General features: G+C 41.9%; 1 protein-coding gene across 3 annotated transcripts in view; it reads left to right on the top strand.

Moving 5' to 3' along the window:
- WDCP (WD repeat and coiled coil containing) overlaps positions 1-13,312 on the top strand; it is a 38,243-nt gene that overhangs the window by 6,276 nt on the left and 18,655 nt on the right. Inside the window, exons 2-4 of one of the 3 annotated variants that reach the window (XM_030800228.1) lie at positions 1,916-3,751; positions 8,838-8,955; positions 10,655-10,754. In XM_030800228.1, coding sequence (XP_030656088.1) covers positions 1,934-3,751; positions 8,838-8,955; positions 10,655-10,754 — 2,036 coding nt within the window. In that variant the 5' untranslated portion in view covers positions 1,916-1,933. Of the gene's footprint in view, positions 1-1,915; positions 3,752-8,837; positions 8,956-10,654; positions 12,481-13,312 lie in introns of those variants that run through there. The other 2 variants (XM_003270572.3, XM_003270573.3) reach the window with 2 other exon arrangements.

Genomic DNA, 13,312 nt, shown 5'->3' with positions numbered 1-13,312 from the left:
CTCAGGTGATCCACCCGCCTCAGCCTCCCAAAGTGCTGGGATTACAAGCGTGAGTCACTGTGCCCAGCCTAAGCATGTGCTTGTTTTTTCTGGTTTTTTTTGTTTGTTCCTTTTTTGAGGTGGAGTTTCGCTGTTGTTGCCCAGGCTGGAGTGCAATGGCACGATCTCAGCTCACTGCAGCCTCTGCCTCCCCGGTTCAAACGATTCTCCTGCCTCAGCCTTCTAAGTAGCTGGGAGTATAGGCATGCACCACCCCACCTGGCTAATTTTGTATTTTTAGTAGAGATGGGGTTTCTGCATGTTGGTCAGGCTGGGATGGAACTCCCGACCTCAGGTGATCCTCCCGTCTTGGCCTCCCAAAGTGCTGGGGTTATAGGCGTGAGCCACCACACCCAGCCCTAAGCATGTACTTCTTTAGTGATTCAAATGCCTGGGGAAAAAACATTCAGGGTGAAAAAATGAAGATAATACTTGCCTAACCTACTTTACATTATTGTAAAAGATTGTTGTAAGATAAAATGCAATAGGGAATGTGAAAATGTTCTGAAAATTATCAAGTGCTGTTGAATATGATGAAGTAGTAGAAACAGTGATTTTTGAGTGTCATTTCAGTAGAGAGATAAAAGCCACTTTGGAAGGATTTGAAATAAGTGCTAATAAAGTCAGAGATGTGCATATCAGTTATTCATTGATTTGGCAGTAAAAGGACGAATAGAAATTAGATGATGGAGGAGACTTTCCTTAAATTTTTAATTGGAAAATTTTCTAACTTAAAAGTTGAAAGTACCATAAATACTAACATAGCCTCAATCTAGACTCAACAATTATTAACGTTTTGCTACATTTGTTTTCTTTCTGTGTGTCTATAGAAAATTTGGGTTTTTTTTGTCAAACCGTTTGAAAGCACATTGTAGGCATCATGACATTTTACCCAAGTGCTTCAACATGCATATTTAAATAATAAGGACCTTGTCCTGCATAACCACAATACCATGTTCACACTTAAGAAAATTAATAACTCTGGCCGGGCGCGGTGGCTCACGCTGGTAATCCCAGCACTTTGGGAGGCCGAGGCGGGCGGATCACGAGATCAGGAGATCGAGACCACGATGAAACCCCGTCTCTACTAAAAATACAAAAAATTAGCTGGGCGTGGTGGTGGGCGCCTGTAGTCCCAGCTACTCGGAGAGCCTGAGGCAGGAGAATGGCGTGAACCCGGGAGGCGGAGCTTGCAGTGAGCCGAGATTGCGCCACTGCACTCCAGCCTGGGTGACAGAGCTAGACTCCATCTCAAAAAAAAAAAAAAAGAAAATTAATAACTCTGGCCGGGCGCGGGGGCTCACGCCTGTAATCCCAGCACTTTGGGAGGCTAAGGCGGGTGGATCGCCTGAGGTCAGGAGTTTGAGACCAGCCTGGCCAACATAGTGAAACCCCGTCTCTACTAAAAATAAAAAAAAAAAAATAGCTGGGCTTAGTGATGGGCGCCTGTAATCCCAGCTACTCTGGAGGCTGAGGCAGGAGAATCACTTGAACCCAGGAGTCAGAGGTTGCAGTGAGCCAAGATTGTGCCATTGCACTTCAGCCTGAGCAACAAGAGCGAGACAACGTCTCAAAAAAAAAAGAAAAGAAAATTAATAACTCTACAATATTTTCTGATATCCATTCCATACTCAGATTTCCCCAGTTCTAAAAATCTTCATTAGGTAGAAGATTTTATTTCTTCAAGATCCAAAGTATATACATTGTATTTGCCTGATAGCTCAGTAGTCTCTTAATTTACAGTACTCCCCCTGTCCTTTTGTCTCTCCACATTATTAACCTGGGAAGGGGCTAAGCCAGTTGTCTTATAAAATGTCCTACATTCTAGATTTGTCTAGATTTCTCGTGGTGTAACTTTCCTTCTTAATCATTTCAGGTAACCTTTATCAAAAGGATGGAGTTGGGAAAAGGAAAACTACTCAGGACTGGACTGAATGCGTTGCATCAAGCAGTGCATCCGATCCATGGCCTTGCCTGGACCGATGGGAATCAAGTTGTCCTAACTGATTTGCAGCTTCACAGTGGAGAGGTCAAGTTTGGGGACTCCAAAGTCATTGGACAATTTGAATGTGTCTGTGGGTTGTCCTGGGCCCCACCTGTTGCAGATGATATACCTGTTCTACTCGCTGTCCAGCATGAGAAGCATGTCACTGTGTGGCAGCTGTGTCCCAGCCCTACGGAGTCATGCAAATGGCTGACGTCTCAGACTTGTGAGATTAAAGGATCACTACCTATCCTTCCCCAGGGCTGTGTGTGGCACCCAAAATGTGCTATTCTGACTGTGTTGACTGCTCAGGATGTCTCCATTTTCCCTAATGTTCACTCTGACGGTTCCCAGGTAAAGGCGGACATCAACACCCAGGGCCGCATTCACTGTGCATGTTGGACCCAGGATGGCCTGAGGCTGGTGGTGGCAGTAGGCAGCAGCCTGCATTCTTATATTTGGGACAGTGCTCAGAAGACTCTTCACAGGTGCTCCTCCTGCCTGGTGTTTGATGTGGACAGCCATGTCTGCTCCATCACAGCAACTGTGGACTCACAGGTTGCTATAGCTACTGAGCTTCCATTGGATAAGATCTGTGGCTTAAATGCATCTGAAACCTTTAATATCCCACCTAACAGTAAAGACATGACTCCGTATGCTTTACCAGTTATTGGTGAAGTACCCTCTATGGATAAAGAGGCAACCGATTCTGAAACAAATTCTGAAGTATCAGTTTCTTCTTCCTATTTAGAACCTCTGGATCTAACTCACATACATTTCAATCAACATAAGTCTGATGGTAATTCTCTTATTTGTCTAAGAAAAAAGGACTACTTGACAGGAACTGGCCAAGATTCTTCACATTTGGTCCTTGTGACCTTTAAGAAAGCAGTTACCATGACAAGAAAAGTGACTATTCCAGGCATTCTGGTTCCTGATCTGATAGCATTTAATCTTAAAGCACACGTAGTGGCAGTGGCTTCCAACACTTGTAATATAATTTTGATCTACTCTGTCATTCCATCTTCAGTCCCAAACATCCAGCAAATTCGATTAGAGAACACTGAAAGACCAAAAGGGATATGTTTCTTGACAGACCAACTATTACTAATTTTGGTAGGAAAACAAAAACTCACTGATACGACGTTTCTTCCTTCTTCAAAGTCTGCTCAGTATGCCATTAGCTTGGTTGTTAGAGAAGTAATGTTGGAAGAAGAACCTTCAATAACATCAAGTGAAAGCCACACTACCTACTCTACTTTCAGTGCTCCGTTAAATAAAGCAAATAGAAAAAAGTTAATTGAAAGTCTTTCCCCAGATTTTTGTCACCAAAGCAAAGGGCTATTGCTGACAGTTAATACCAGTAGTCAGAATGGAAGGCCTAGAAGAACACTTACTAAAGAAATCCAGAGTCCTCTGTCTAGTATCTGTGATGGCTCCATAGCCCTAGATGCTGAGCCTGTTACCCAGCCAGCATCGCTGCCCAGACACAGCAGCACACCAGACCACACCAGCACACTGGAGCCTCCTTGTTTGCCTCAAAGAAAGAACTTACAAAGTGAAAAGGAAACTTATCAGCTGTCTAAGGAAGTGGAAATTTTATCTAGGAACCTGGTTGAAATGCAACGGTGTCTTTCTGAACTTACAAACCGACTGCATAATGAGAAGAAATCCTCTTCAGTGTATCCACTGTCTCAAGATCTTCCTTATGTTCACATCATTTACCAGGTAAATTCTCCTTTGAGGAACTACCACTATACGTAAAAGCTCCTGCAGCCGGTGAGTACTGCAAGAAACGTATTGATGAGGAAGATGGTGCTCTAACTGAACTTCACTAAGCTGGGCATGTTATGTTACAGGCAAGTTGGTACACCTTTGCAGGTTGGTTGGTTTTTAGCCTGCCAACCAGATAGGCACACATATCAGTCTGCATCATGATTTTATCAGGTGCATGGTATGGAAAAATAAATGTCTGCACTAATTCTGGCAATTTATATTTAGAAAAAAAATTAATCATGTTATTTCATTGTGACAACCTTTTCCTTATATAATAGAGATACTCCTCCAGTTATAAAAATGGTTATGTTGCCGGGCTCCATGGCTCACGCCTGTAATCCTAGCACTTTGGGAGGCCGAGGCAAGTGGATCACCCGAGGTCAGGAGTTCGAGACCAGCCTGGCCAATGTGGTGAAACCGTGTCTCTAACAAAAATATAAAAATTAGCTGGGCATGGTGATGGGCGCCTGTAATCCCAGCTACTTGGGAAGCTGAGGCAGGAGAATCACTTGAGCCCGGGAGGCAGAGCTTTCAGTGAGCTGAGACTGTGCCACTGCACTGCAGCCTGGGCAACAGAGCAAGACTCCGTCTCAAAAAAAAAAGGAAAAGGTTATGTTCATTTAAAATGTTTTGATGAATTTCTTTATGCATGCATATCCAAACATTATATAAATAGGATCATATTATACATGTTTTTATCATGGACACTTTCCTTCTATATAAAATATGGCCTTGCCCCATCTTCCCTTTAATCCGCTGTAACCGGCAGCTTAATATGGATCCTTTCGTGACTTTCTCCATGCTCACATGATCTAACACAGGTCTTTATGTACATATATATATAGGTATGTGGGAGTGATTTGTCATTGTTTTTACAAAAATGGGGTGATATGGTGCACTCTACTTCATACTGAGAGTATGCTCTTTATTTAGCCATTCCCTTGTTGATTGACATTCACTTTGTTTTTAGTTTTTAGCTACTCCAAATAATGCTGCAGTAGTACTCTTATATGTATCCATTCATATTAGTACCTTTATTTCTGTTGGATTGGTTCCCAGAAGTAGAAATGCAAATTTGAAGAGTATATGTGTTTCTACTTTTAATTGAGTTGCCAGATTGCCTGTCAAAGATTTTTACTTAACAATGCATCATCACACGCCCGCCAGCTATGTATAAGGCTATCCTTTTCCTCATATGTCACCAATCTGATCAGTGATCCTCCTGCTTCAGCCTCCTGAGCAGCTGAGACTACAAGCACATGCCAGCACACTTGACTAATTTTTTTTTTTTCTTTTTAAGCAGAGACAGGATCTTGCTATGTTGCCTAGGCTGATCATGACCTCCTGGGCTCAAGTGATAGTCTTGCCTCAGCCTCCCAAAGTGCTGGGATTACAGGTGTGTGCCACTGCATGTGGCCCCAGCCCTACATTTTTTGAAGAGGATTTTTACCACATTAACTCCATGGAGTTTTCAGTAATAGAGTTTTAATTTTTTTTTTTTTTAAGTCACAGCTTTGCTGTGAGGAGCATTTTATTTTATTTATTTATTTATTTATTTTTGAGATGGAGTCTCCCTCTGTCATCAGGCTGGAGTGCAGTGGCGTGATCTCAGCTCGCTGCAACCTCCAACTCCCGGGTTCTAGCAATTCTCCTGCCTCAGCCTCCCAAGTAGCTGGGATTACAGGCATGTGCCACCACACCTGGCTAATTTTTGTATTTTTAGCAGAGGCGGGGTTTCACCACGTTGGCCAGGATAAACTCAATCTCCTGACCTCGTGATCTGCCTGCCTTGGCCTCCCAAAGTGCTGGGATTACAGGTGTGAGCCACTGCGCCCGGCCTAATTTTTTTTTTAATTAAAAAAGTTTTTTTTTACTTTTTTTTTTTTTCAACTACAGAGACAAGGTCTTGCTATGTTGCCCAGGCTTCTTTGGAAGTCCTGGGCTCAAGCAGTCCTCCTGCTTCAGCCTCCCAAAGCACTGGGATTACAGGCGTGAGTCACTGCACCCAGCCATAGTTTTGATTTTTTTTTAAATTGTTTTATTTATAAATGTGATAACTGGTTTGGATTTCTTTCCTACTATGACTTTTTAAAGAATTCATTTTCTTTTTCTTCTTTTTTTAATAGGTAATTCATTTATTTGGTTTAAAAAGCAAAACTGTATTTTAATAAAAAGTGTATACCAAGAACTCTTACTCCTACCCCATGTTTCTTCAGCCTGTTCTCCTTTCCTCCTTTAGGTAACCATTTTTATTTTTATTTTTTTATGCAGATACTAGCAGACTTTAGTTATGTATTTTTATTTCCCCTTTTGTTACACAAAAGGGAAGGTGATATATACACCTTTTCATTGTCCATTTAATAGTATGTTCTAGAGAGCTCTTTATATCAGCACACAGAGCTCTTTTTTCATCTTTTTTTCCACAGCTGCATAGTATTTTTTTTCGTAATTACAAAAGTAATATATACTTGTTGAGGAAAAAAATTTAACCATTACAGAAAGTAAAAATTTTCCATAATCCAACCTTTAGAGAAAATCACAGATATAGGTAAATATTTTACTAGATGTTAGATGTAAATATTTCCGTATTTTTTCTGTACATTTATCTAATCCAAAAAAAACTAATTGCTTATTTTAAAAATATATTATTTTTAAAATTTTCTTTAAATAGGCTATTTTACTTGCAAACAATAATATATCTTTCTGTTTTTAAAATACTTATAAATGTAAAATTTTATATTTTTAAAAACTAAGGTTAAAACAACCATGTTTGGCCAGACACGGTGGCTTAAACCTGTAACCCCAGAACTTTGGGAGGCCGAGATGGGTAGATCGCTTGAGTCCAGGAGTTTGAGACCAGTCTGGGCAGCATGGCAAAACCCTGACTCTACCGAAAAATACAAAAATTAGCCAGCCATGATGGCATCCACCTGTATTCCCAGCTACCTGGGAGGCTGACCTTAGCCTTAGGAGGATCACCTAAGCTGAGGAGGTTGAGGCTGCAGTGAGCTGTGATCATGCCACTGCACTCCAGCCTGGGAAACAGAGCAAGACTCTGTCTCAAAAAAAAAAAAAAAAAAAAAAAAAGTTTTGTTGCCCTTTCAATTCCTCAGTTTTTTAGTTTATAATTATGTAATCCAACCAATTTGTTGTCAGTAGTTATCTCTGGAGGATAGAATTTTGGGGACTTTACTGTCTGCATTATATATTTCTGTTATAATTTTATTTTATTTTATTTATTTATTTTTAGATAGAGCCTCGCTTTGTCACCCAGGCTGGAGTGCAGTGGCGCGATCTTGGCTCACTGCAACCTCCGCCTCCTGTGTTCAAGCGATTCTCGTCCCTCAGCCACCCAGGTAGCTGGGATTACAGGTGTGCACCACCACACCCAGATAATTTTTGTATTTATAGTAGAGATGGGGTTTCACCATGTTGGCCAGGCTGGTCTCGAACTCCTGACCTCAAGTGATCCACCTGCCTTGGCCTCCCAAAGTGCTGGGATTACAGGTGTGAGCCACCACACCCGGCCCTATTATACTTTTAAAAAATTGATCATGTATTCCTTTTGTAATGAGAAAAGTAAAAGTTACAAAATAATCAAAAGCAAGAAATAGTTTCCCCTGTAATTTCAGAAGTTACATTTCATAAGACTTGAAGTAAATGATTAGTTGGTTTTGACTTTTACAGTTTATTCCCGTGACTTCATTTAAAAATATTAGTGGACATTCTTTGAGTGGTTCATCCTACCACAATGATGTATAGTTTTATTTTCTTTTTATGAGATGGGGTCTTGCCATGTTGCCCAGGCTGCTCTCCAACACCTGAGCTCAAGCAATCCATGCACTTTGGCCTCCCAAAGTACTTAACAACAAAATAAGTTAGACATATAACTTATACAACTGTCCTTTATTTATTTATTTATTTATTTGGAGATGGAGTCTGTCTCTCACTCAGCCTGGAGTACAGTGGCGTCTTCTCAGCTCACTGCAACCTTTGCCTCCTGAGTTCAAGTGATTCTCCTACCTCAGCCTCCCGAGTAGCTGGGACTACAAGTGTGCACCACCATGCCTGGCTAACTTTTTTATTTTTTGTAAAGATAGTGTTTTGCCATGTTGCCCAGGCTGGTCTTGAACTCCTGAGCTCAAGTGATCTGTCCATCTTAGCCTCCCAAACTTTTGGTACTAAGGGGTGAGCCACTGTGCCCAGCCAATTTTTAATGACTTTAAAATTTATAAATCATGGCCGGGCGCGGTGGCTCAAGCCTGTAATCCCAGCACTTTGGGAGGCCGAGGCGGGTGGATCACGAGGTCAGGAGATCGAGACCATCCTGGCTAACATGGTGAAACCCCGTCTCTACTAAAAATACAAAAAATTAGCCTGGTGTGTTGGCAGGCGCCTGTAGTCCCAGCTACTCGGGAGGCTGAGCCAGGAGAATGGCGTGAACCCAGGAGGTGGAGGTTGCGGTGAGCTGAGATCGTGCCACCGCACTCCAGCCTGGGGAACAGAGAAGGACTCTGTCCGTCTCAAAAAAAAAAAAAAAAAATTTACACATCATTTATTTTTATTTGTGCTTTTTCTAAGCTATGTGAATTTTGACCAATTTGTTTATTTTATGCAAATCCTCTGCTACTCGACCACTTAGGACACTCTCTCGGCATTTTTTTCCTAATAAACCATGAGGTGTCTTAGCTATATCTGAAACAGCCAAGCAGGTGTTCTCACCGTCAGATTGTGTCTCTCAGGCTGCTGTCCATCATCCTTTTAGTGTTATTAGTTGTATTCTAGGAGAGCCAGTTCCTAGTGATGAAGAACCCTGAGGAAAGAGTAGAACAAAAGGAAAAATAAATTAAGGCTGTTTTGTTCGCATTTTTTAGTTGTGTTAAATAATGCAGCAAAGAGCTCCTTAAAACTAAAGTCCAGTTGATTAGTGGTAATAGATAAGAATTTTTTAAAAAACTATTTACACATTACTTTCTTAAGAAATGTTAACTCCATTACTTCTGCAATCAGTTTAACAACTTTTATTTTTTATTTGCAGAAACCTTATTATCTAGGTCCTGTTGTTGAAAAAAGAGCGGTGCTTCTCTGTGATGGTAAACTAAGGCTCAGTACAGTTCAGCAGACTTTTGGCCTTTCTCTCATTGAAATGCTACATGGTAGGTCGTGCTCAGAAATTGATCCTACCTAACATCCTTGCCTCCCCCACCATCTATTTTAACTACGCCGGTAACGAAAATGAGGGATACCAACCATTTAGTAATTCACTGGATAGTTAACAAGTAATTTATTATTATTATTATTATTATTATTATTATTATTATTATTATTGAGACAGGGTCTTGCTCTGTTGCCCAGGCCAGAGTGCCGTGGTGTGATCATAGCTCACTGCAGCCTCGAACTCCTGAGCTAAAGCAATCCTCCCATCTCAGACTCCCAACTAGCGAGAACTATAGGTGTTCACTACCATGCCCAGCCAAGTTTTGTTTGTTTGTTTTTTGGAGATGGAGTCTTGCTCTGCCACCCAGTCCTGGAGTATAGTGGCACAGTCTCGGCTCACTGCAACCTTCGCCTCCCAGGTTCAAGCAATTCTCCTGTCTCAGCCTCCTGAGTAGCTGGGACTACAGGCGCACGCTGCCATGCCTGGCTAATTTTTTGTATTTTTGTAGAGATGGGGTTTCACTGTGTTGCCCAGGCTGGTCTCGAGCTCCTGAGCTCAGACAGTCTGCCCGCCTCGACCTCCCAAAGTACTAGGATTACAGGCGTGAGCCACCGCACCCAGCCTCGGCCAAGTTTTAAAAAAAAAATGTTTGTAGATAACGAGATCTCACTCTGTTGCCCAGGCTGGTCTTGAACTCCTGACCTCAAGTGATCCTCCCACCTTGGCCTCCCAAGTGCTATGATTACTGGCATAAGCCACCACACCCAGCCTTAACAAATATTATTAATTGCCTACTATATACCCAGGCCTAGTATAGGTGCCAAAACATATGGAAAATATGCACCCTGCCCTTAGGGAACTTACAGCCTAGCTGGAAAAGTTAAATGTACATATGAAAAAATTAGAAAAGACTTACAAAGCAGTGTATAACAACTGCAAGGAAGTAACAGAAAGCCTCATTTATTTCTGTTGCACTAAAATGTAAAGATCATAGCAGCATTGCAGAATGTTTCTTTCTTTTTTTTTTTTTTTGAGACCGCGTCTCACTCTGTCACCCAGGCTGGAATGCAGTGGCACAATCTCGGCTCAGTGCAACCTCCGCCTCCTGGGTTGAAGTGATTCTCCTGCCTCAGCCTCCTGAATAGCTGGGACTACAGGCACATGCCACCATGCCTGGCTAATATTTTGTATTTTTAGTAGAGATGGGATTTCACCGTGTTAGCCAGGATGATCTCGATCTCCTGACCTCAAGATCTGCCCGCCTCGGCCTCCCAAAGTGGTGGGATTATAGGCGTGAGCCACCGTGCCCAGCCTACAGAATGTTTCTTTGAGGAGTTGCCATTCTAATATGGAGTAAACATGGATGTTCAAAGGATATTCCTAAGTGGCAAGGGACTGAGTCATGCCAGATTCATCAGATGTGGAGCATGGTTGTTTTCTTATGCCTCATTCTTGTAACAGTAGCCACCACATTGAACATCAAATATCATTTCGTTTTTTCCCCTTTTTCCCCTACCTGACCCTAAGTAATACCCAGTCTTCCCAATACCCCATTCTCTGTAAAATCTTATAAGGATCGAGTTGAATATTATCAACTACTGTATTCCTTCACTCAGAAAAAAAAAAATTTGTAGTCTTATGTTTCATCATGAGAATAATATATACTAAATTGCCTATGTATTTATTTTTATTTGCAGATTCCCACTGGATTCTTCTCTCTGCTGACAGTGAGGGCTTTATCCCGTTAACCTTCACAGCCACACAGGAAATAATCATAAGAGATGGCAACCTGTCCAGGTCAGATGTCTTCAGAGACTCTTTTTCTCACAGTCCAGATTCTGTTTCTTCTCTTAAAGTCTTTACAGGCCTTGCTGCCCCCAGTTTAGATACCACTGGCTGTTCTAACCATGTAGATGGCATAGCCTGATATCTGCAGTGTCCTTGCTATGTAGCTCTTCAGATGAGACCATTACAAACAAGGCCTGCTTGACACTGTGGACACTCACCAATGAGACTTGCACTGCACTCAGGCGAAGCACTTGCCATGGTCGGCTCTCCTGGTTTCCCCCCGTTTCCCCTGGGCTGAGACTCGCTGCTGTGTAGCAGAGCTCAGTCTTTATTAGATGGCTCCGAAAGTGGTGTTTATGTATTCATGACTGTGTGGTTTTGACTAAGAGCAGAATTCCCAGAACAAAACAATAGTATGGTGCCAGATGGATTGTGTTTTATGGTTTCTCCGAGGCTTTGTGTCCCTTGTCCAAAGCTGCATTGGAATTGTCTTAGGAGCACTTAAAAGATACCTTGGCATTGTTATAGGTCTTTTTCTTGGCTTCAAGAGGAGGATGAGGAGTCTGCTGGGGGGCATGTGCTCTAGCATATTAACCTCAAACCAGCAAGAATTAGCAGAGCTCCAAGGAGGACCAGAGACCCACTGGCTTCTGCTCTCAGGAACAGGAAGTGGCTCTGATGTTGCCTGGACCTCCCAGAATTTAAACCTAACCCTCTTGCTTCCTTAACAAATTCTGGCTGACAAAGGTCCAGGTACTCTTAAAAACTGGCCCTGGGAAAATTTTAAATGAAATTTCAAGGGAATTTGTCCCCTCTGGGCTCCACTTGAGGTTGTGCTGATGCTGCTAGCACACTGTTGAGCCCAGGTGAGTCCTACTGCAGGATTTTGTGCTGTGGCCACTTATGAGTGTCCCTGAAATACCTTTTTTTTTTTTAAATCCAGTTTTGGGATCATACAACTTCCCTATTTTTCTCCCAGTAGTCAGCTCCCTTAGTTAACTTGTCACTTTTAATTTGATATTTTTATTTTCTCTCCTTTCAAGTCTTAGAGACCAGCAGAGAATCTGTGAGAGAAAGTATTTCAGGATGTTAGAAATTTAACCAAATCTGAGGTAGTTCTAAAAAGTGCCATTTTGTTTCACTTAGGGGTTAAAGTACCAGCTTAGTCAGGTAAGAGCCCTGACCCCCTTCAGATGGACACACCACGTCTCACTGCCTTCAGATGGAATCACAGATTTCAGTCACGGCAGCATAACAAATTGATCAGTGAGTGGCTAGGCATCTGCAGATAAATTGTTTCAGCCATAGAAGCTCCATTAGCACATATGCTTCCTTTTCCCCCATTCCTTTAAAATCATCTGGAAAGAAACTATTTTGTGCCCTTGGGGACTCCTGTCTGTCTGTTACAGTTTACCAAGATGGAGCTGGGTTAGGAAAGAAGCGAGGGCCCATTTTGTGGTTCAAGTGCACTAGACAGCTGCTGGGGTAGGAAGCAGAGGCAATGTCTGTAATCAGCTGTGGGAGAGCGGTGACTGAGAACAGTCTGAGGCCTGGCTCCACTTGGAAGTATCTGGGGTGCGATGAAATCACAATTATCTTGAAGCCTAAAGAGGGGACTACAGGACTGTTAACTAAGATCACTGTGGGCGCCTAAAAGGGTATATTACAATCACCATTTCTCAGGTCAAAATACTGTGAATAAGTCTTCAATAAAATCACTAATGGTTATTGTGGCTGTTTTGGATGTTTTGGTAGTATTTTCTTTGCGATTATTGCTGCTGTAGAGGAACCGGCAATAATCTTGCAGTTATATATGCATATGTTATCTGTATTCCTTCTTCTGGTGGACAGTCCAGAATATAAATGGTTCTTTACAACAAATCTGATTCCATGACAACTCCCATACAAGAGATGTTTCCTTGACCTCTGCTATTATTACAGTCACTAGAACAATAGAAAATAGTCCCGTATTTGCTGGCTTTGGAGGCAGGGAGAGAAGAGCTAAATTCTTCAAAGTATTGTTTAATGTTCTACTGAAAATATTTTGCATAAAGATATTTTTACAAATCTCATTTTGCACTGAAGTTTTTCTAAATTCTGAATGGGTATTATGGGATACATATTACATATATATGTACATAAGTTATAGGAAGGCTTAGTAATAAAATGAGGCCGGGCGCGGTGGCTCATGCCTGTAATCCTAGCACTTTTGGAGGCCGAGGCGGGTGGATCATGAGGTCAGGAGATCGAGACCATCCTGGGCTAACATGGTGAAACCCCGTCTCTACTAAAAATACAAAAAATTAGCCAGGCGTGGTGGCAGGCGCCTGTAATCTCAGCTACTTGGGAGGCTGAGGCAGGAGAATCATGTGAACCTGGGAGTCGGAGGTTGCAGTGAGCCGAGGTCACGCCACTGCACTCCAGCCTGGGCGACAGAGCGAGAAAAAAAAAAAAAAAAAAATATATATATATATATATACACACACACATATATATATACACACACACACACATATATATATACACACACACATATACATATATATACACACATATACATATATACA

The sequence above is a fragment of the Nomascus leucogenys genome, chromosome 19 (genome assembly GCF_006542625.1).
Source record: "Nomascus leucogenys isolate Asia chromosome 19, Asia_NLE_v1, whole genome shotgun sequence".
NCBI classification, from domain to species: domain Eukaryota; kingdom Metazoa; phylum Chordata; class Mammalia; order Primates; family Hylobatidae; genus Nomascus; species Nomascus leucogenys.
The sequence above is the reverse complement of the archived record's forward strand: the minus strand, read 5'-3'. Positions and strand labels throughout refer to the sequence as shown.